Source organism: Streptopelia decaocto, assembly GCF_964273445.1.
Source record: "Streptopelia decaocto genome assembly, chromosome: 5".
Classification (NCBI taxonomy): domain Eukaryota; kingdom Metazoa; phylum Chordata; class Aves; order Columbiformes; family Columbidae; genus Streptopelia; species Streptopelia decaocto.
This window is the reverse complement of record NC_138659.1, coordinates 34,748,987-34,771,596: the sequence shown is the minus strand read 5'-3', so window position 1 is coordinate 34,771,596 and position 22,610 is coordinate 34,748,987. Positions and strand designations below refer to the sequence as shown.

At 48.4% G+C, this 22,610-nt stretch overlaps 2 protein-coding genes across 8 annotated transcripts in view; one reads left to right on the top strand and one right to left on the bottom strand.

The window, feature by feature from the left end:
• The window catches only part of SGPL1 (sphingosine-1-phosphate lyase 1), a 231,618-nt gene that overhangs the window by 13,798 nt on the left and 195,210 nt on the right, over window positions 1-22,610 (top strand). For 6 of the 7 annotated variants that reach the window (XR_014184160.1, XR_014184161.1, XR_014184162.1 and 3 more), the window contains exons 5-14: window positions 251-330; window positions 1,823-1,951; window positions 8,604-8,692; window positions 9,864-9,969; window positions 10,449-10,547; window positions 11,584-11,733; window positions 11,987-12,225; window positions 12,861-13,007; window positions 13,774-13,894; window positions 13,987-14,202. Coding sequence is in view for 1 of the 7 variants with exons in the window: in XM_082053703.1 (XP_081909829.1) it covers window positions 251-330; window positions 1,823-1,951; window positions 8,604-8,692; window positions 9,864-9,969; window positions 10,449-10,547; window positions 11,584-11,733; window positions 11,987-12,225; window positions 12,861-13,007; window positions 13,774-13,894; window positions 13,987-14,127 (1,301 nt within the window). In the remaining 6 variants the exon portion in view is untranslated. Of the gene's footprint in view, window positions 1-250; window positions 331-1,822; window positions 1,952-8,603; window positions 8,693-9,863; window positions 9,970-10,448; window positions 10,548-11,583; window positions 11,734-11,986; window positions 12,226-12,860; window positions 13,008-13,773; window positions 13,895-13,986; window positions 16,987-22,610 lie in introns of those variants that run through there. The other variant, XM_082053703.1, reaches the window with a different exon arrangement.
• Window positions 17,718-22,300, bottom strand: PCBD1 (pterin-4 alpha-carbinolamine dehydratase 1). Its single transcript, XM_082053704.1, has 4 exons — window positions 22,051-22,300; window positions 19,397-19,528; window positions 18,945-19,025; window positions 17,718-18,357 (listed from the first exon to the last, which is right to left on the bottom strand). Exons 1-4 carry the CDS (start codon window positions 22,051-22,053, stop codon window positions 18,259-18,261), a joined length of 315 nt encoding a protein of 104 aa, XP_081909830.1. The 5' UTR covers window positions 22,054-22,300; the 3' UTR covers window positions 17,718-18,258.

The following is a 22,610-nucleotide window of genomic DNA, read 5'->3' as shown; positions in this document are numbered from 1 at the left end:
GTGGGGATTAAGTAGATTACACATTAATACAGCTGCTTGCTGCCGCTAGATGTTGTTTATGTGCTGACCCTTGAATTGCCATCACTTGCAGTTTGCTAAGTTCATGGGATACATGACGCCACAGGTTTAGTGTCACACAAAAATCGTACTTGTTGCCCATCAGTGACATCTCAGGAGCTGAATTCTCATCTGCAGAACTGTTGCTTTCTATGTGATTTCTGCAAGCAGTGTGCTCTTCTTTCTTTTTCAGGAGACGTACGTTGGCAGGATGGGAAAGTCTCTGGAACTGTGTACAGTGGTGAAGAGAAACTCACCCGTCTGCTAGTGCAGGTAAAGTGCAAGCAGAAGGTAGATTTTTGCATCTTTGCAGATACCCTTAGCATCTTCAGGGTGACCAGAAGCCCCACAACACCGCTCCAGCATCTTTCAAAATAAATAGGGAAGCTTTGAAGCTAAGACTGCCCAACTGTGAAGACAGACCCTGGGCTGAATGTAAGTGGAATTATTCGCGAAGCTTTTGGGCAGTGTAAGGCTGGCCAAGTGGCTGTCGCTGTGAAAAGAACCGTGTAATCAGGATCCAATCAGATAAGGTGTTTTGAATAAGAAAGTAAGAAGCTGGAAACTGGCACTGACATTTGAATTCAGGGAATGGTGGGAGGCATAAAATTGCCATAGGTCATGTTCAGCAAGCCCCCCTGACAGATGTGCCATTGCTGCAGGCTGGAGTAGAAGCAGCCTTGGCTGTCCTGCTGCTGTGGGGCCGGCTGTGGGACCTCAGGCTGGAACACCCTCACTGGGCAAAACTGAATTCCTCCTGGGTTAAGCAAAAAAGAAGTTTGGAAAATGTTTTTTGGCGGTCCAAATCTTACAACAATGGAGTGCTGGCATGCCTCAGCGGTGTCTTTGTTAGATCTGTTTACCTACTCAGGAACTTATCCCTTTGAGAAGCTTGGAAAATAACCTCAACAGCCCAAATGTCTGTTTTCAAATATACCTAGTTCCAGAGGTTTTCTGGTAGAAGGTCCAGCCTTCTTGCTCTTAGGAGCCGCTTTTATAACAGCGGTAACGAGCCCTGTTTGGTGCTCGCTATTGCTGTTTTCTCCTGCACATTGACTTTTTCTTTGCCACTTCTGGGGAAACATAAAGGTCAGAGCAGCCTTTCTAGAGGGGCCTCAGCTTGGCTCGAGTGTTGTGGAAACATTCCCTCTGTTTGTGCCGATTATTCACTGTTTTTTCTGCTGTATTTCTTTTAGCGGCCCTGCAGTTGCTTTTTGATCTCAGCTGCAGGAGGTCGGAACTGGCCTGTTCCACCCGTATCCTGCGAGCCCGCGGTTGCAGAGCAAGTGTGAAATACTGGTTTCCAGGGCCACTTTAGTCGCGGTGTGGGTGGGCAGCTGTGCTTTTCTAGCCACTTCAGAATTCCTCTTTAATAGTCAACTTCAAAGCTAGTTCTGCAAAGTGAGCTTTTTGACCTGCTTTGTGTCAAGCAATCATAGGGTGTGCGTTGTGTTCTCTTTAAAAAATAGCCAGACAATTCAACCTGTCTTCCCAACAAGAAATATCGCTATGTTATAGAATCACTCCAGAGGCCAGAATGCCCTAGAAAAACAAATAAGTTTGGTTTCTTTATCCCCCTCAGCTGTAGCTTCCCAGCTTGTGGTATTTACTTGCAGCAGGAGTTAAGTCCAAGGTGATCTGCAGTATTTTTACAGCTAAACACAGCTAATTTGCTTATACAGTGTGTTACAGTGACTTCCCAAATCTGCACTGATAATCCAGTACTACATCTGTCAGGCTAACTTTCTGTCTTTGTTTTCCAAAGGTGTATGAAGAGTTTGCCTGGAGTAATCCTCTCCATCCGGATATATTCCCTGGTTTGAGGAAGATGGAAGCAGAGGTGGTGAGGGTTGCCTGCACACTCTTCAATGGAGGCCCCAACTCTTGTGGTGCTGTAAGTAGCTTGTCTACAAGCATCCCATGAACGTTTTGGATATATCTGACTTGGATTTAGGTGCAAATGCACCTTTTGCTCTCCAGCTGAGGCTGAGGTCAAGCTCATTGTGGTGTATGCTGTGCCAGCATGGCTGTATGGCAGACAGTTGTTAATTGCTTTATGAGAGATCATTTAAATCGGGGAAGCAGTTCTACAGACAAGAGGTTGTTTTTTGTTTCGTACTCTTAAATGATACAGGCTTGATGGCAGCTGGAAAAGGGAATTGGTGTAATGTAGTTGTCAGTGGGGGACGACGAACAGAACAGGGTCACTCTGAGTAGCTCTCCCTCAGTTTTAATCTCTGAACTGGAAATGTGTGAGCCTGCCAGAACACGAAGGTGGAGGAGAAGGCCAGCTGGCCGCTGCTCACAGACACGCAGCTCCAAGTCTCGGTGGTGGAGCAGGCACGGCATGTATTGTCACCCGTCCAGCTGGAAAGCTGTCTTCCCGCACTTATGTGGCCTTCCAGTGTGCCAGGGTAGAAACCAGTTTTAAAGCCTCGATAGAGTTCCTAGTGAAAGGCCAAATGTGTGTTCTGAAACCGATGCTTTCAACGTTGGTCTGGGAGTAAAAGATATGAGCTTGTACGGTGAATTATTGTTGTAAAAATAAGCCATGGTTTCTTACGTTTCCCTCTCCTGCTTTACCTTTTTGGTAAGGATCCTGGATTCCTTTGGCCAAATTCTCTCCCTGTTTACATGGTGTGTGGGACAGTGAGGTCAGGTGTTTGGGATACAAACAGCTTAATAACTCGCAAAGAAGCAGCTTCATTTGTTAGAAGAATGCAGATAAGATATTTCAGAGCCTGGGTGTGAAGTGGTTGCTGTCTGCAAATATGCGAGGAAGGGAGAAGGCCAGAAACGATTGAAGGTCAGTATGGGAAGGCAGTGGTGACACTAGAGCTTGTGGGCTGAACTGGCCTTGAATGGGCTGAATCTGACAGTTAGTCTTGGCTGTGTAAGGACTGGCTTAACCTTACAGTAGTAGGTGTAGTTGGGACCAAACTCCAGCTGAAGATTAAACTTGGCTCTTCGGTGTCTGGGAATGTAAGATGTGATTATCTTTGATAGCAGGAGCACCCTGTGGCCTGACTTGTCTCCTCGGGACTTTATTCCTTGTCCCACCTTCAGGTTTCGAGAAGGAACATGACCCTTTGCTTATAACACACATTTCCCCTCCCCTCCTTCCTGTTTTGCAGTGCTGAGAACACTGGTGAGATTGTCCCTGGGGCAGGGAAGAGGCTGTGTTTAAAGCTATTGAAACTCATCTTTATCAACAGTTGGGATATCAATCGATACAACAGTCAGATAGCTCTGTGGCAAACATTGTATTCTTGGAGGACTTTGCTTGCTGAAGTCTGTAAGTTTTTGTTACATGAAGCATGTGTAAGTGTCAACCTTGGCCCCGTGTGCTCTTTCACTCAGATGTAAAGGTGGAATTGCTTAAGAGGAAGGGTTCAGAATGAGTAAAAAACTGTTCCAAAACGTTGGGGTGGTGATCACAGCTGACATGAGGCGTCCATGGATGCTCTCAGGGGAATCCTGCTTTTCCCCCTGCTGCTTTCTTCTCCCTCTCCCTTCTGAGGGTCGCGCTGTGAGGCCACAACTGAGATTGAAGCAGAAGCGAACAGGGAAGCGTGCCACCTGCCATGGAGTTACATTCTAGCGGGCTGAACCGGCAAATTTGCAGGGTGAGAGGGAGGGTTGAAAAGTTGATTTGCCAGAAACGGCCGATTAATCACATCCTTGTAGTTATCTTGTCCAAAGGAGTCTCTCTGGTGGACTTCTTGTCTTCCTCCCACATTGCCCTTCCTGCCTGAAGTGTCCAGAGCTGCTAATCATTGATGGAGAGATGGGGGTGGATGTATGGAGGTCACATCCTCTTGAAGTAGTTGGGATCAAAGACTTCTCTTAGTTTCTTCTCCCCAAACAGAATTAACACTTCAGAATTGTTTCTGGAGGCTTGAACAGCTACCAAGTCCTTTAAAAAAAAAAATATATATATATATATTTTTCCAAGCTGATGCCACGCCTTCTGTCTCGGCAAGGTCTTGCTGTATAGCTGGTTGCTCAGGTCGTGGGCAGTTACACTTCTGTAATAAGTGATTCTGTAAAACAGAGATGGCTAAACCAGGGAGGGTGCAATGCTCCCAGTTACTTTTATCCTTAAATTGCTCTGCTCAGGAGGTGCTGCTGGCTTTTTTTTTGCTGAGAAGATGCCAGGTTCGGCTTTCATAGTGTTAAAAACTAAAACAAATGCTTTGTTTTTTCCTGAATTCCACCAGTGCAGTCTCTGAGAAGTGGCGTGTCTTAGTGCCAGCTCCACTGCCATTTCCTAGCCTGGGTTTAGCAGCTGGTGCCTGGTGCTGGTCCTTGAAGGCAGATGGAACTTGTTAGTGTTTCTGGAGAGCATATCCATGGCTATGCAAAAATACAACCCCCAAAGTTGGTGTCTGTGCTTCTCCGTAAGGCAATTTCACTTCCTTTGCTCAGATTTCTGTGGCATGTTGCGGAACAGCATTTTTGGGGCTAACACTCTGCTCAGTCTGGGAAAAGCGGGACAGTGGCACGTTTATGCTGTTCCCAGGGCTTTCGGCAGCCTGGGGATCCCCCGCAGTCCTGTCCCTTGTCACGGGGACATCTCCCTAAGCAGGATCTCTGCAGAGCAGCCCTCTGCCTCCTTTTTGAAGGTTGTCCATGTTGTTAATAAATACTAAAATGAAACATGACTTTTTAGAGTTCTGAATGTTGAATCAGGTCAGCAGCTTGTGCGATGTATAGAAGTTCCCTTTATTTGAGAGATGGGGGCTCTAATTCTCCTTTGTTTAAACCTGGGTGTAAACCCACTGGCGATGCCCTTGTGCTAGGGGGTGTGTAGGCACATCTTTTGCCTTAAATTGCACAGAGAGATGTTCCAGGTTTTTAGGCAGGTTTCAAAAGTAATCATTTTCAGCAGCGGATGGGTGCTTCCTGTTTCTCACTAATTACTACTTTTGTTCTTACTTTTAATCACGTTATGCAAGAGCAAAGAGGCAGGAACGGGTGGTTTTTGGCTCCTGGGAGATTCTCATCACATTTTTGCAGTGATTTGAGAAAGACTGATTAAGTTCAGCATGTAGAAGAGGAATGGGAGAGATTGTTCCTGTGTGTGTGTTTCTGTTCACAAGGTGCTTTGTTTTGCAGGGCTGACTCTCTGGATTTCCCCTCTAATTTGGGGAGAAATCACCACTTTTGTGAAAGCTTCAATTATATTTTTAGTAGTTTTTTGAACTTTAAAGACAACCAGCTTGAAAGTGCAGGGGAACATTGTGGAGGGGAGTGCAGGTGTGTGTATTTGATGTCAATCTCTTGGTGAATTCTTCTTTGCATTTACTCTGCAGCTGAGGACAGGAGAGAGGAGGCACAATCAGCAAATGCAGACCTAGGGCCTCTTGTTTCTTCCCCCAAAATTCGGTGACTTCTATGCTTTGTGGTGCTGGCCGCACATTTAAGTAGCACTTTTAACAGTGAAATACGAGTAATGTGTTTTGGGGGATGAGAGGGGCTTAAACTCTGCAGATCCATCAGGTTTTACCTGTAGAGACGAGCTGATCACCTTGGGAGGGCCAACTAGTGGAATGTACAGCCTGCAAGTTTACGGGGGTTTTATGCGAGTCTGCTGGTATGTTATGGCTGTGCAGTGGATTGTGGTGTATTTTTAGTCCAGTGCTACCTTAGAAATAAATTGTAGTTTGCTTTCTTGTTTGTGGGTTGGTTCAGCTCACTGAAACTCTTGGTCAGTGTCATCTCCAGGGTCTGAATGGGTGTGTTTCCTAAGCTGAAAATGTAAGCAAAACTTTAGAGACCATTAACCAAGTTGGTTCTTTTATGTCTGACAGTTTTACAGTGGCACGGCCAAAGAAATTCTAGAATAGGGACTGTTTTGATGATGTGGAAGGGATATACTGAGTTTCAATAGCAGGAGGATAGTTTTTACTGTGCTTTCCCTTCTCCCCTCCCATTTGGACAATAATAAATCAATCGAGAACAAAGAAGTCTGCCTGATTGCCTTTTTCAACACACTTTGTCTGGCTTTTGAAGATAGCTCAGGGTTGGAAAGCTGCTTAAAACAATGTGTGTTTCCAGCCCTTTTTTCCCATGGCATCGCTCGAGCCTGTGAATTTTCATTTAGAGGACAGAGGGAGGGAAAAAACCCCGCAGTTTGTGCGATCTTTGGCGGGTGCTGAATCACTGCGTGTTGGCCGGCTGCCGGCCCGCCGCGGGCGCTGCGGAGCCCTATCCTGTGACAGTGATTCAACAGCACAACAAGGTTACTGGTGGTAGCAAAAGCTGACAAAACCCTCCTGGAAAGGAGCAGACTCCCTCTGCAGGTATAAACCGCCCCAACCAAAAGGGGCTTTGCTATTGTAGCTTCACCACGGGGAAGGTGCCGCCGTAGATCAAGGTTTGTGGTGTATGCTCATGTTGGTACTGATGTGCCGACTCTGGGTCAATGTAGGAAGCTGATCTGCCCGAAATGTGGCTTTTTGGGTGGATTTTCAGCTGCCTGAGCAAGCGTTCTGTGCCGCTTGGAGGAGGAGGAGGAGGAGGATCCTTCTTAGATACTACCAAAAATCGTTGGCTCTGGCCCCCCCAAAACTGTGTATGGCTCAGCATTGCTGTGCAGGTGATAAGCCAGACTTTGGAGAAAGGTTTGTCATATGTGAGGACAAGGTATTGGTGGAAAGAACAAAATGGGAATAAACCAGAGGCTGCTCTTTAGAAGAGGGCAGAGGTGGGAACTGGTTGCTCAACGAGGTGCAGACCTGGTGGCACGAAGTGTCTGCTATTCGGTAACAGGAATCACAAGATGCCCAGATCCTGCCTAGCGAAGTTTTCACAATCACTGCAATATTTTGAGCAATGTTGCAAGTGGTGTTACAAATATGCAATAATCCCATTCCTCTTCTCCCACCCCACAGTAGGAGGGCAATCCATGCTATTTATACCAGCTGTTTCTTTTCTCCAAAAGTAATAGCTGACAACTTCCAGATCTTTTCATAAGAAGGGCTGAGAAGTGAATCACACAGCCCATGAAATGCTTTGGACATTGTGTTCCTGCTACTATTTGCTTCATAATAAATGCAACGATTTCTTTTTCCAGCATGAAGCTCTGCTGGGGTTTTTCTGTGGCAGCTGTTGCTTTGCAAACTACCGAAACAGCCGAAATTGTCTGTGGTGTGACAGTTCCTTCCACGCTGCTCGTGGTGGCAGCGGCTGCTGTTTGGCCGGTGTTAGGAACAAACAAGCTGCTTCATGTGCCCGTGAACTTTGTTCCTTATCTCTGTACTTAATGTTTAGTCATTGTCATGCAGCCGCACTTCTTCTTTGCATTTTTGGGGTTTGCAGCTGTGTCAGCGGGGAAAAAACAAAGGAAAGCACAGACTAGCAGATGTCATAAGGCTCCTTCTTATGTTTATTTGTTTTTGGGGGGGGAAGAGGTTGAAAGGGGAAGTTGCAGTTGGTTCGGCAGAGCTGAGGATCAACATTAGTCATCTATAAGCGCTATATGTAGCTTTAGGCTTCAGTCTTTCACCTGCTCTTCTGTAGACCTGTCCCAAGTGCCCCCATCCTCACCCAGCAGCGCAGTGAATCAGCCCCGCAGGCTGCTTGAGAAATCCACCCCACATTTTACTGGGTTCAAGTTTTACTCTGAAAGGTTTGTGCCCGCATGCTTTTGTGTCCCTGCCCGTCAGAACTCATAGAGGCTGGCCAGCAAGAGACAGTCCTCCCACTCGGGGAATTCCTTCTTGTAAAGAGTTTCATTTGCTTTATTTGCAACAGCTCTTGGGTTCTGGTGTGCGGTAGTAAAGTTGATCAGATGGCTTGTGCATGCGCCTTCCTCCCTTCCACCCCCTTGTTCTCCTTCTGGTCAGGGTGAGGAGGGCTGGAGCAGCACGGTAAGAGGTTGTGCAGATACTAGGGCACCTGCTGGGGAGAATAGTGCAGAAATTCCTCCTGATATAAAATTTCTTGGGTCCTTGAAGACTTGAAAGCTCTGGCCTGGTGTTGACCAGTCCTAGACTGGCCTCTGCAGAGACAAGGTGGGAGAGAACTCTGCGGCATCCCAGGTTTTGGGAAGGTTTTGTAGCTCAGGAGCAGTGCCAAGGCTGGGCTGGCTCTGCGCCTCAGCATGGGCACTGCTCCAGACCTAATAAACCCTGCTGGCTTCCCCTTGACTTAATACTGAATCAACTTTGTTGTGTCCATATATGTGATATAATTAATCTGCAATCCAGCTAAACAAGTGCTCAAGTGCTAAGTCTGTACTAGTAGCGTCATGTTTGGCAGGTAGGGTCTGTGCAATGTGGTCCCCTCTAATCAGACTTTGAAGCTGGATATTTTTTGGTTGTTTTCCCTTTCCCTCTCCCTGTTTAAATAGTAGAGTCAACCGTTACTTAGATGTGCACTTTCAAGTGGAATGGCAGAAAGATACCTCGAGCTGTTTGCTGTGTTCTGCTGCCCTTGAAACCCGAGTTGTCCTGTACACCTCCTGCATATGAAGCCTCTTTGGGCAGAGATGCAACATCCATGGAAGTGGTTGTTTTTCTTGTTTCTTTTCTTCACTGCAGATGACGTCTGGGGGGACAGAGAGCATTCTGATGGCCTGCAAGGCGTACCGAGACCTGGCTTACGAGAGAGGCATCAAACAGCCAGAAATGTGAGCAATCCCTCCGCCTTGCTTTTCCTTTTGGGAGCTGGTGGGATTTCTTGTTCCTCTGAGTGGAGGTGGCTGCTAGGCCCCAATATTCCTTCATTTCCTAGCTCATTACCACCTCCTCCTTGTCCATCTGTGTCTGAAAGAGGAAAGTGTGGGTCAAAAAAGGTGGTGTAAAAGCAGAACCACCTTGAATCAACCTGAGGGGCATGAATGTTGCTGGGGGGCTGTGGTAGCGATGCTGTACAGGTATATTTTGGCAACACCTGCATGCTGCTCTAGACAGAGCTTCCTTATAGCCACTTTGGGCCCCTCTCAAGCAGAGATTGTCAGGCCCTTTGAAGTGTTTAAGGGTTTTGATTTAATCAGATCAAAGAGGATTTAGCCTGAAAAATCTGTGACTAAAGCTGGGTCTGGCTGGAGCTGAAACGAGGAATCATGCTAATTGTTACACTGCTAATAGAGGATTTGTTCTCTCTAACATGCTGCTTTTGTCTAGACAGTGCATCAAAAATATCTCTGTGGTTAATTGCTTATGAGGGGAAAATGTAAAGAGAGATGAAACACTGTGGTGTTCATCTTCTGCTGAATTCCTGCTGTTCTTTTCTTCCCTCTCTAACAGTTTTGAATGCTGTGAAGGGCCCTGGTAAAGATACGATACCTTAGAAGACAAGGTTAATTAAGGCTCTTCAGCTACTGCCATTCGAGATGGGAGACAGCAAATGTCATGTTCCTTTGGTGTTATTGATGCTGCTCATTCCCTTCTGTATTGTCTCACATGCCCCTCTGAGGGCGGGTGGTTGGTTGGAGATAGCACAATATCATTTGATGTGAAAGAAATCAGCTTTCTTGGCAATTCTGGTTGCTAGTTCACAGAAGACCATGCAGTGGAATAGAATCACTTTAATAGGTTTTCCCTGGGTTGCTTAAGGGCTGGTGTTCCATCATTTCAGTTCAGAACAGCACATGGCCCCTATTCCATCCCAGAGAGTATTTCCCCCAGCTCCTTTATTTTTTGCAATCTGTATGATTTTTGGCTGGTTGAAACACGCAGCAGGTCTGTTTGTGACCTGTCACACAGAAATATCTACAAGTTGTTTGCTCTTTCCCCTCCTGTTGAAGGCGGATCTGAGTTGCTGCGCGGGTTGACGCGTGCAATCTGTTCCTTTTCCAGGCTGGTGCCGGTGAGCGCTCACGCAGCGTTTGACAAGGCAGCGCATTACTTCGGCCTGAAGCTGATTCACATCCCGCTGACCAGGGCTATGGAAGTGGATGTTCAGGTATCGCTTTTGGCAGCACGGCGCTCTTCCACTGGGAAATAAGCACTGTACAGCAAATAGCGAGAAATCCCCCGATCCAGGTGGCAAGTCAGTAGATAGAGGGGGATGAATGCTTTCTGGAAATAAGGAAAAATGGCAAGAATTAAGTACCTGTTGTTGCCGATAAAGCTTTGTTTGAAATAATTGTATGTAAACCATCCCCCATGTGATTAATTTAGAATAAAATAATCTATGTATTTCAGGAATAGCCCCAGATTTCAGGTGAGGGCAAACAGAAGTTTTCTAGTGTTTCCAAGTGAATGACTTAAATTACTCTGCTGTCTGGCTGATGCCTTGTAGTAGCTCATTGCTTTGCTTTCTCTAGGCTTTTGTGTGTTGGTTTTTAAGACCAGATGCTGCACGTTTTCACTCTTTATCTTTTTTGGCAGGGTGGCACTTGGTAAATGGAATGTGAGCATCTTCTCTCTTTAAATCTTCAGGCAATGAGGAGAGCCATCTCGAAGAACACAGCCATGCTGGTCTGTTCCGCTCCCCAGTTCCCCCACGGGATCATGGACCCGATTGATGAGGTGGCAGAGGTAGGATGCCCCTGGAACTTTGGGGTGCTGTAGCAGTCAAACCAACATGTACAAGAGGAGCAGAGGGGGTCCCAGGAAACCACCCAGTTAATCTGATGGGAGGAGCTGACTAGCCGGGAGGGTATTACTGCCCTCAGATCTGGCGTGAACCGACAGTAGGGTGTGTAGAACAGAGTTTGGAAATAAGGAGGAATATGAGACTGTTTTTTTGCACTCTTAACTGCTGTGGGAGGGTGTACATTAAATACCACGAGTATCTCTGGGTATTGTCATGAAGGTGCTCGTTTGAGGCTGGGTTTCAGACTGAGCCGGCGCACGCGGTGTGTCTTGCAAGCCTTCTCTGGGTGCTTTGTCTCTGAAATCTCAGCTCTGTGCCACAAACTGCTGCTGTGACTGAAGGTATGTGTTGTGTACAGGACTTAGGGCTCTGCTGCACATGCTGCTAGACCAAACAAGGGCTCATTCTTTGATATCTGAGAGGAAATACCAGCAAAATAGTCTATCTGGTGAAAAGGTTTTGATTTAGGGCCTCTACTGGTTGTAGCAAGCTTGGTGCAGAAGTCTGAGGAATGTGTGCAGGGAGTAGGAGTCAAAGGGCCAGGATCTTATTTTTCAAACATGCCTATTGATGTTTCTCTCCCTGCTCCAGTTATTTATTTTGTATGTAGCCAGCCAAGGCCTCTGACCTTCTTTTCATTCGGATCACGGCCTTACACTTCATTGCGGATACTCCTTTCAGACCACGTTATCGCATCTCTTTGGCAAATACAGCAAGTTGCCAAAACGCGATGTTTTTCATCTTGCTGGCTACCTTCAAATATGTGGAAGGCAGGAGAAAGCACTCTGCAAGTAGCCAGCCCTTCCAGATCTCCTATCCTTACCAGCTTGAAAGTGACGTCATGTTCCAAAAAGGTCCAGGAAACATTGAATTGTGAAATGCAACGTACCTTTTGGTGACTGGAGTTTGGGTGCCCTGACAACATTGTTTTCTTGCCTGATTGCATGTTAGTAACATGGATCTCTCGTTCCCATGCAGCTTGCAGTGAAGTACAAAATCCCCTTCCATGTCGACGCCTGCCTGGGTGGTTTCCTGATTGCTTTCATGGACAAGGCAGGCTTCCCTCTGAGGCGTCCCTTTGACTTCCGCGTCAAAGGCGTCACCAGCATTTCTGCCGATACCCACAAGGTAAGAAGTGGGGAGAAGAGTCGTCCAATTCTTTCATTATTTGGGAGAAATTCCCGATGCCATCCCTGCCTTCAGATGTTTCCACTCTGTGATGTGAGGGAGCACTGATGTGCAGGGTAAGAGCTGTCTTATCTGTTTTGTGTGATGCCCCGAAGTGTAGGCAAATGGGATCTTGGTGACGGCGCATAGCGAGTGCTTGAATCTGTTCCTCTGCCCTCCTCCTGCTGTTTAACACTCTCTGTGCCTCTTGCAGTACGGCTACGCTCCCAAGGGTTCCTCGGTGGTGCTGTACAGTGACAAGAAGTACAGGAGCTACCAGTTCTTTGTAGCACCCGACTGGCAAGGGGGTATATATGCCTCCCCCTCTTTGGCGGGCTCCAGGGCTGGTGGAATCATAGCTGCGTGTTGGGCGACTCTGATGCACATTGGCGAATCGGGCTACGTTGAGGCTACAAAGAGGATCATTAAAACGGCTCGTTTCCTCGAATCAGAGTATGTGTGCGACTCGGTGTTTTGGTCACCCTCTTTAGTCCTGTTCTGGACTCCTTCTCCCAAACTGCTTTTGTTTCTCTTGCAACTTTTCGTTGTGTTTTTTCCCCCTGGAGAAGCTATAGCATGTTAGCTGCTGGTTGGGGATCCACCGGGTGGTTATGGGTGGTTATGCCCAAGCTGCTGCCCTGTGCCAGCCAGCTGAGAGGCACAGAGAGGAGGGCTGCAAACATCTTGATTGGGCTGACTTTGCTTTGAGAGTTTCTTCTGCTGCAGCTGTGGCTGAAGGGGAATCTGTCAGGGCTGACTCAAGGTGATGGAAGAAGGGTGATACTCTCTCTTGTTGGAGTACTTGTGTTGCTGCGTGAGCTGATAAGCTGATGTTCTCAGCTATTCTGTCTTCCCTTGCCTCTCTGTCTTCCCTCTTTTCCCTTTCTTCCTAAATTTACTTCACCTCAGAGACTTGAGTCCTCTTGCAAGTCCCAATGGCCTGGGCTGGTTGCATGATTTTTTGGTAGGAATGTGCTGTCTTCTGTTCCCTTCTGTAGCTTTTCCTTTGAGGCTCCGGACAGATGGAGAGTGTCTGGCCCCCATAACCCTCCCAATCAATCGCTTATTTTCTTCTTTTTCTTTTCAAGATTGAGAAAGATGGACAGCATCTTCATTCTTGGAAAACCTGAGGTGTCCGTCATCTCCATCGGTTCGGAAACCTTTGACATTTATCGACTATCTAATTCCTTAGCTGCAAAAGGATGGAACTTAAATGCCCTACAGTTCCCACCAAGGTGAGTTTGTGGTCCCAGCAGGAGCCATTGTTGTAGACTCATGGAGCAATGTGTATACACAAGGTGCTCATCTTCAGGCCATGTAGCTCTCTTGATTTACTGAGCTGCATTATCCATATCTTGATAAAGTGTATGTAGACTTTTCCTCTGCAGAGAAGGAATTACCTTTGTGGTAACTGAAAGAACAGGGCAGGGCTGACCATTTTCAGTGATCTTTCCAGCCTGATGTAAAATTAATGGTTGTCAGAAAGTTTCCTTGAGTGGGTATTTTTTTACTTTTTCCTGTGGGTAAAAATGGCAGATGCTGTCAGATGTCGCTATGTTGAAACAATTTTGGACTTGCAGTTAGTGTGAAGCAAAGTGTAGAGAGACCGAAGGGGTAGCTCAGGTTCGAGTTGCTCCGTTCCTTCTGGCGGATGCAAATTCCACGCAATGGGTGACTGGTGGTTTGTTTGCGCTGGAGAGGAAGGAATGATGCCAAGGCTCGCCCTGCTTGCAGGCAGCTGCGTTTGTCTTACCTGGAATGAGGTGATATAATTATAGCCCTTTAACTGTGTGCGGTGACATCTGGAAGGAAGAGGGAGTTGCCATTTTGTGAAAGAGCTGAACTCTCTGCAGCTTGGTTCTAGCAAGTATTTTGCAGGGATTACCTTTAATTGGAAGGGAGTGGCTCGTCTTCTCCCATTATACTGCTGAAATGCTCAGAACACATGGTGCTGTCCATACTTGAGGTGATTAATCTTTCCCTTCTCCCCTTCCCACCCAGCATTCACCTCTGCATTACGCAGTTGCACACAAAGCCCGGGGTTGCCGAGCAGTTCCTGCGAGACGTCAAAGACGGCATCGAGGAGATCATGAAGGACCTCCACGCCAAGACCACAGGCATGGTAAGGCGAGCAGCACGTAGCGAGGGCGTGGGGTGAGGGTGTTTCTCTGATCCCTCGTAACGACCTCCTCTTCTCTTCTCTTCTCTGCTCAGGGCGCAATCTATGGAATGGCCCAGTCGGTCCCAGACAGGAGCTTGGTAGCGGAGATTTCTCAGGCGTACTTGGACGGCCTCTACAGCACGGATGTTCCTTGCAGTGAAAAGCACATGAACGGCTCTCCCGGCCACCACTGACTGTGGAGCAGCAATCGGTGCCTTGCCAGCTAGCACTGGGGTGGTTCTAAAGGTTTTGGAGAGCAGGAGATTGCAGTAAGCCTTTGTTCTGTCTGATGGCGGCTTCAGCTTAAAACTTCCTTCTGCGTCTTAGTCTGTTCTGAAGTCCACGTTATTTTCATGCCCAGCTTTAGTTTTAGGGCTTTTCTTCCCTTCGCCTTGCCTTTTTTCATCATGACTCTTGATGGTGAATCAAATGTCCATTCCACAACTCGAAATTCCTCAGGTATTCTGCGTGTCACTTCATTCCTTGCTGTTTCTCCTCCTCAGAGCTGATATTTAGCCGGCATCCAGCCAAGCGTTAGATTTGGGTTCTTGCGTTGTGTTCCAAAGCTTCAATCTTCCCACAAGTTGAAGGGAGAAAATAAATCGGATATTTTGTTTTGAGCATTTCTGCAAGCTGCTGCATTTAACAGACTGTGCTGGGAGCCTTCTGTCTGTGTCATTCAGAGCTGATCAATTGGCAAAGGAGAGATGGTCATGTACTCTTTTGGAAATCCCCTCTGGAGATCTCAGTGAGACTGCAATCAATAACTGCCGGAGGGGGTAGAGAAACCCCAAACAAAATCCTTTCTCTGGAATCTCTTGGTTTGAGTAACAGCAGCAATAGAAACCAAGAGGGTGGTATAGGGAGAGGAACTGGATGGTACTGAAAATCCGAGGTACGTAGTAACCGTTTTGCTTCCCTGCCTCTTTCAGAAGCATTTCCCACCTAGAGTGCTCGTTGCACCTTGCACAGCTCTGGAGGGATGTGCAAAACGGCGATTTCACTGTTCATAACTTGAAGGTGTTGCACTATCTCACGATGCTGTAGTAGAGTCAGCCCAGCCCCGGCGTGTGCCGCGGCCAGGATTCACCCGCAAACGGATGGCGCCAAAGCTGACCTGTTTTTACTGTGATCTTTTAGCATAAAAGGGCGACTTCTGTCACAGTAGCGATCTCTGCTCTTTGCACTGATTGTTTTAAGGCACGTTCTCAAAAAGGGCATTCACCATTGTGCCTTGATGCTTCTCTGGCTTTTTTTGTTTTGCTCCTGGGATGCCAGGGAGGGTTCGAGGGTTCAGCTGTTGACCGCAGCGTCTGCTGCGCTTGTTTCCTTATGGTACTATACTGAAAAACAAACCTCAAAGGCAGACTGGCCTCAGAGAAAGCACACTTGCCTGGAAGGTAGAAGAGGAGTCATACTGAGCCAAGTTCCTTCACAGTATTACAAAGATGCTGGTCCAGCTCTGATAGGACGCAGCAAGTTGGGAGATAGCCAAGCCTTGGGTGTTTGGCTCACCCTTCTGATTTATTCTCCACTGTTTTTATGGTGAGAGCGTTTTTCCAGTGCAACTTGTGAGGCATTTGTGGCCTTAAGAACAAGCTAGAATCTCTAGAGTTAGCGAACAGTGCTGGAGTTAATCCTGCAGGGCTTACCTTAAGCTTTCTGCAAGCTACCAAGGAGAGTTTTGCAGGCAGAATTTAACACTTAAGAGAAGACTTTGTGCCGCATCTGCAGAGCCTTGTGGGGGCTGAAGGCATCTGTCTCTTTGCTGTAGTGGGCGTGTTAGCCCTAAAGCAGACCCTCACTGGCTTAACACTCGCACAATAATTATCTGAGAAGGTTATTTCCCAGGCACTGCACAAACCAGTGGAGCCTTGGCCCAGCCATAGAACACTTGCTTTTTAACAGGCTCATTCTCAGTGCTAAGACACTTTTGTGTTTGGCGATCTGCCCTTAAATGGATGACTTTCTACATGTTTCCGAGCCCTTTGGAAAACAGCTGGATTGTCTGATAGTCTCTGGATGGCGTTACCAGCTCTGACAGTCAGTTTGTGTTGGACCTGCTTATTCTGGTAAGACTTGCCAATGTGACCGTTATTGCGTCTCTGAGTTTGCCATACTTTGGGGGCAGTCTTGAAGTGTCTGGCTACTGTGCTGGTTCTCTTTAGAACCGAGATTTAGAGGAAACAAGACAAAAAAAAAAAAAGGAGGTACTCTTTGTGTTTCTGCTTTAAAAGAGAAAGAGGGGAGGGATGGATTGGAGTGGGGTGAAGGAAACTCCTTCCTCTTCACTGGCTGCGTTCTCCTCCCACGAAGTAGTGGATCTGAGAGATCAGTGCTCCATTTCACATTTCTGGATGTATTTAAAGATGTTATTTGTAAGTCAATGTATTCCATTCTGGGCTTCACTTACTAGTAATATTTGTGGGTTTAATTGTTCTATGTGTGTTTGTTCTATACTGTAAATGTAATCTTCTGGTCAGGAATAGGACGCTGTAATTTACTATGTAGTCTTTATTTATCCTTGTCATCTAACATGTAATCTGCATCTCCTTTATCATGCCAAATGGTCTTAGAAAAATGGTGCGATTAACAGTCTGTATAATTATTTAAAAGACGGAAAGAAGAAGAGTTTAATGGACTGGATTATGAGCTGAAACTGGATGGTACTTCAGACCTCAAGGGATCTTTGCAACTGTTCATTCCTGCAAGATTTCTGTGAGACTTTCCAAGTGGGACACTGAATTTGTTGCTTGTACAAAGCACTCCCAAGGGACTTGAGTGCTCTTAGGTACTAGAGCGAAGAATATCCAGTGGGACGGACCAAGAAGAGTCGGGTGTCTTCATGCCATGGATTTCATCTACGCTTTTCTGAAGTGGAAGGGTTGCGTACAACACAATGACGTCTTGCCCGGTGATTACACGTGGACTTTTTAATGAAGAAATGGGATGAGTGTTCTGTATTGCTCTAATTGGCCACTGTACAACTGTAGGCTGAAATAGCTGAAGAGATGGTGAAAATGAGCCTAGTTTGTATTAAAATGGTGCATTTAGCTATGTAGGCTCATCGAACTCTTCATGTTTCTGGTGTCAATGCTTATTTGAATGAATGGGGACCTATTGCTGCTGGTCTTTGCTCATGCACAGCGCAGTCTGCGGCTGGGAGAATGGCTTGTGAATTCTTACTAACTCTGCCTTCTGTCAAGATGAAGCTGGTACCCGTGGCCACGTCTTGCATGTGATGCTCGAGGATGCTGAAAATTGCCATTTAAGAGCTATGGATTTTCTCTTAATACTTTACAGAACTTCAAAGAGTTAAGGAAAAAAGCCCCGAGTTGGGTGTTTGTAGTGTTTCTCCCAGACTGTTTTGTTCCTGTTCTATGGAAAATGCAGCAATTTGGCTGCAGCCTCCCCGAAGCTCTCACACCACCAGACCCACCTGCAGCCTCTTTTGGGGGGTGTCGCCATGTAAGCAGCCCCTGGGCTGCTTTGGTGCCCTTTGGTTGTGCCTTCCCCGTGTTCGTACCTTGGCTACAGTACGCTGTTTGATTGTAGCACAAGCAGCTTTTATGTGATCTGCTGTGGCTTTGATCATCTCATTCTCTTTCAGACCCCGCTCGCTTTCAGGTCGCAGGCCTGTGAAGGCACGTTGCTGTTTCTCCCCGTTCCCTCGTCAAAAAGCACCTTTCTGAGAGGGCAGTCAGCCAGTTACCTGCTATGGGAGAACCCGTTCGCACAGTTTACAGTGAGGCCTCCTTCCAAACTCACATCAGGTTAACCAAGACCTTTATTCATAAACGTTTTCAGTTGGTATCCTGCTAAATGCTGGTTACAAGAGGGATGAGAGCACATGCCTGCTTATAATACTGCTAGAGAGAGGTTACACTCATAACCCAATGGCACATCACAGTTGCATGTTACAGAGGAACTGAAGGGTTCATGTACCATGTTTTGGGTAGAAAGCATATTCCAGTAGGTAAAAAAGCAATGACACAGTGGCTGGATGCGGTCAGGCTCTGCAAAGATTTACTGGCGCAATTGTGTAACATGACTCCTGGTAACAGGGCTCCTCTGCTGAAAACTCAGCAGTTTGCGAGCTCGTTTTGCGCGGCGAGATAAGGGTTTGAGAATGGAAGCGGCAGGATTCTGGGTGGGTATATGCAAGGTGCATCCATCCACCTGAGCTGTGGTGGGGCGGCTGGCGTAGTGTCGGGCAGGCTGGACTGGCTTAGGAGCGGGAGGAGGCTCTAGGTGCAAGAATCCGGGTAAGACGTGGCTTATGGCAGTGGCAGAATTGACTTTTGACTTCGTGTGTCTCTCTCCAGTCAGGAGAGAGAAGCCGCAACTTGCTCGATGAAGCTGGCCAAGTTGATGTCCCGCTCCGATAAGCCTCCACACTCGTGGGTGCTCAAGGTGATGTGAACCTAAGGCAAGACAGACAGACCGACCGAGTGTTGCTGGCAGAAAGAGCAGGAATGGTTTCCCCCAGTGCTGTACACAGTTTGCACCTGATGAGCCAGGTAGTGCTATTACTTTTTCCAGACTTGTTTAGCAAAATTTCCTGGGATGGGAGAGGTAATCTGGTGTTTTGCCTGGTTTTGTCCTTCCTGCGGCTTGTTCTGGCCACGAGCTGTCGCTGCCACTGCTGCCTTGGTGACAGCAGCTGGCTTTTGACTCACTCTGCATTTCTCCAGCAGCTTTTCCCCTTGCTGCTGCTTCTGATACTGATTTTAAAAAGCAGCGCTGATTTTAAAAACGTACCTCTGTAGGCTCTACCAGCTCAGCTGGGCAGGAGGGAAAAATCCCAACAAAACCAAATGGACCAAAAAAGGGAGGGGAGAAAGGATCTGTAGATGGTAGCTGTAGCCTGTTGCTGATATGCCAAGGGAATAGCGTCTGAGGAAAGAAGGTCCCACTGATCTGAATGGGCTTTGCTACTGCTGGTTCAAGCCTCACAGAAGGGATCTGCTCCCTGAAGAGCTCCGCTTGCTCCTGCATCCCTCTGCCTTACCTTATTGTACACGTTGAACCATTCGGGGTGGTGATCCAGTTTTTCTGCCTGTAGAGCCACTCTGGTCATGAAGCCGAAGGCCTGCGCAGTGGAGTAAGAAGAAAAGTTACCTCTCAACCACTTACTGTGCTGTAGAGTTTTTCACCTTGTTGCTATTTATTTTGCACTATATCTTTCTATGCAACCCAACCAAACGCAAGGCATGGCATGTTCTATATATATTTTTTTTTTTCATTTTCTATGGGTTTTCCTTCTTCTGGGGAACTTTTCCCAGGCAAACCTTGTGCTGGGTTGAGCACTTTGGTGTCTTGGGCAGGTTATCTTGCTCAGCCGTTACATTTCAGGAGGAACGTGGAGGGCTTTATTTGGCTGAGCCCTGCGGATGGGACCCCCCCGCTCTGCAAACCAGGTTCCCCTCGCGTTGTAAAACCCTTTACCGCCGTCGCTCATACCCGGTTGAAGTCCTTGAAGTGGAACTCTTTGAAGATGGCGTCTCTGCCTTCCACCTCGTTCCAGCCCACGGCTCTCAGGTTGGGCAGCAGCTGCTCCCTCTCCTCCGCGCTCAGCCTGTGGGCTTTCCCTGCCTGGTGCCGCAGGGCCGGGAGACAAGAAGAGCAGGTCAGTGTGGCGGGGGTGGGATGAAGTGGGTGTTCCAAGCAGCACACGTCCCGTGGCGCGTGGAGTTGTGGGGCCGAGGAGGCAGCTGCAGACTGGGTGCTGGGGTCAGAGTGTGGTTAGACCTGAACAGGAGGATGCGGAAATAGGGGACGTGGATGCTGTGCTGTCCCTGGGGTCAGAGTGTGGTTAGACCTGAACGAGAGGGCGCTGAAATAGGGGACATGGATGCTGTGCTGTCCCCAGCCCTGGGTACATCCTGTGTGTACATAGGCCAAGCGACGCCCGGCGTGTCACTTGTGTCTTCTGACCTGTGACACCTACCGCTTTACCAGTGTATATATATATTCGTTATAACCCAAGGTACTAAGAAATTATGACTGTGCAAGGTTAAGCTCCCAAATACGTTATATATAATTTTCTGGGAAAAACAGCCAACCAAACCAAACAACCCTGAAGCTCTGCAATGGCTTCTAGAACTAAGAATTGCTTGCTTTGGAGGTTTTGCAAAGCACCCTCCTGAATTGGGAGGGCTTTGCTTGCAGGTCGGCGGCTCTGGAGCCCTGCTTTGGAGAGGAAAAAAGCAGTGTGCATCAGACTCATGAATCACACTGAACTGCAGTTCAGCTCCTTTTCCTTTTCAATCTCCCTTATGTTACAGTGGAGTTTAAGAGGCTGTTTCTGTCTGTGAGTAACAAAGGGCAGAGGGAGGGATTGGGCAGAGCTGTTATTTGTTTTTTAAGAGGAGAGCAGAACTCAGCAGTTTCTTGGCTTTGGGGAGGGAATATAGGCAAAGATGAAACTAAAATGGAGTTCTTGGAGATGGGGGTACCAGAGCCAGGGTATCTTCTGGCTCAGCGCAGGGGGTGTTGCTCTATCTGAAAGGTTCTAGCAATTGAAATTCTTGCCTAGTGGGTGATCTGGTCTTCAGACTTAGCGAGGATTGTTTCTCAATGACAAAGGCCCGACATCTCTTTGCAATTCAATGTGAGTCCCAACAAATGCAACTTCTTGTGGGTGTTTGCTCAGCTCTCTAAACCACTGCTTCTGAGCGACAGTGCCCAAGCCGAGTGTCTCCAGGAGCTGCTGAGCAGAGGGCAAATCATCCTTTCCTACTTTTCTCCTGCTCACAGGCTGTACCAAACCAGAGGCAGGCACGAAGCTCATGTTTTTTGTGGGTTCTTCTCTGGTTTTGCATGTTGTGAGGAAGATGGCAAAGGTTATGCCCCGTTCCTATGTTTCTGGGTCTGCTAAGCCCTTAGGCTGTGTGGGTGCCTCCCTGTCTGCGTAGCTGTGACAGTGCCAAGGTGTGGGGTGGGATGGGGTCCCCCCAGCATTGTGGCTGCGTGTTATCCCTCTTGCACGATGTTTGGGGAAGGCAGTGAGTAAACACAGCTCAGCGCAATAAACCCTCAGCCCTTGCCCTTCTGTGCTGATGGCGCGATAAGCCGGGTGCGGGTAGCTTAGCAACTGGATAACGTGGGGATGGAGGTGGGGACGGAGGCTGGCTCTGCATGGGGGGGTGTGGGGGGGACTCTCGGAGTGGGGTAAGGGCTGTGCCAGGTTTTGGGAGCAGGGGCTTGTGTAGGGATGCTAAAGAAAGGCTGTGTAAAGGCAGAGTTGTGGCTTAATTGTTCTCTAAAGCCTTTTCTGTGTCACAACACATGGGAGGCTGGGCCTGGAGGCTTTTTCCAGGCCCAGCGTGGCCAGGCAGAGGTTTGGCCAAGGGGCCACACAAAACGCAGCTCCTCTGGCTGTGTCTCGTGAACCCTTTGCCCGAATCCCCCTCTGTGCCCTCCACCATGCTCCCTTCCCTGCTGCACCCCAGCGCCTTGGCCAGCCCACTGTTCTGTCGCTGCGGCATGTTAATGCTGTCCTGCCTGCTTACCCCTTTAAAACACGTTTTTCTTATTAGGCAAATTTAATTATTTTGTTTGCTCTCGCTGGCTCTCAACTGCCAGCAGGAAACCAAGTAGATGCATTGTGCAACCAAAGCAAAGGAACCAGCATGGGAGACCAGGAGAGTTTTGCGCTTTCTGGAGATGAAACAATCCTTTTTGCTCAGACTAACATCTTCCCTTTTTGGGGTGACTTGTCCCCTGGGAGAAGGTAAAGGGGAGAGCCCCAGTGTGAGCATTGACCGCTAGGCCCACAGGTTTTTTGCTCCCATCCGTTCCGCTGCTGTGGAAAAGCTGATTTCCAGAGGGCTAGGCTGAGTTGCACAGGTGGGATCGCATTTGAGCGTGGCTTGCGCTGGGCCCTTTCCCTCCCCCCCACAGCAGAGCCCAGCCTGGAGAGCGCTGGCTTTGCTAATTCCGCAGCGGCCGGCTGAGCTCCGCGCGTTACTGATTAACCACAGCGCCGAGCTCTGCTCCTTCCCTCCCTCGCCTCCTGCCTCATCTCAGCGGCCGGAGCCAGCGCCGAAACCCTCCTGCCCTCTCCTTTGCTGCCGCCTGCAAAAGCGCAGCCGGATTTCCCAGCAGCGACTTACCATCGCCCGTGGGTCTCCGTGGCCTCCGCCCCGGTCTAGGTGCACGCTGTGCTGACCCGTACCAGCGTGCTGTACCCGGCGTGTGGAACCGTACCAGCCTGCCGCAGCCCTGGCTTGGTGGTGGCAGCCAGAGGCGTGGCGAGGGGGCCGGGTCCACCCCCAGCGAGCCGCTGCCCGTGCCTTTCCCAAAGCAGCGGTCACAGGGTCGTGGGGCTCAGGGGATGCTAAAACAAGGTCTCTGGGAACCCCTGCGCACCACAGTGGTGATTTGTGCACCCCTCTGCTGTGCGCCCCTCTGCTGTGGGGTCACTTTTAACCTCTTGCACGAGGGGGATGGAGAGGGGCAGCTAAAGCGGGTACCGCCGGCAACAAGTGTGATGAATGCATCAGTCACCCTGGCGGAGCGTGCACATGTATCCCAGCCCTGGGAGCTCTGTGCAGCGATAATCACGAGCGGAAGGCTGTGTTGTCCGGGGGCAGCTGGGATTATATCGCAGCACGTGGGCCAAGAGCCGGGGTGCTGGGGGGACCGCATGCGGCTCCGCACTTGTGAGCGTTTT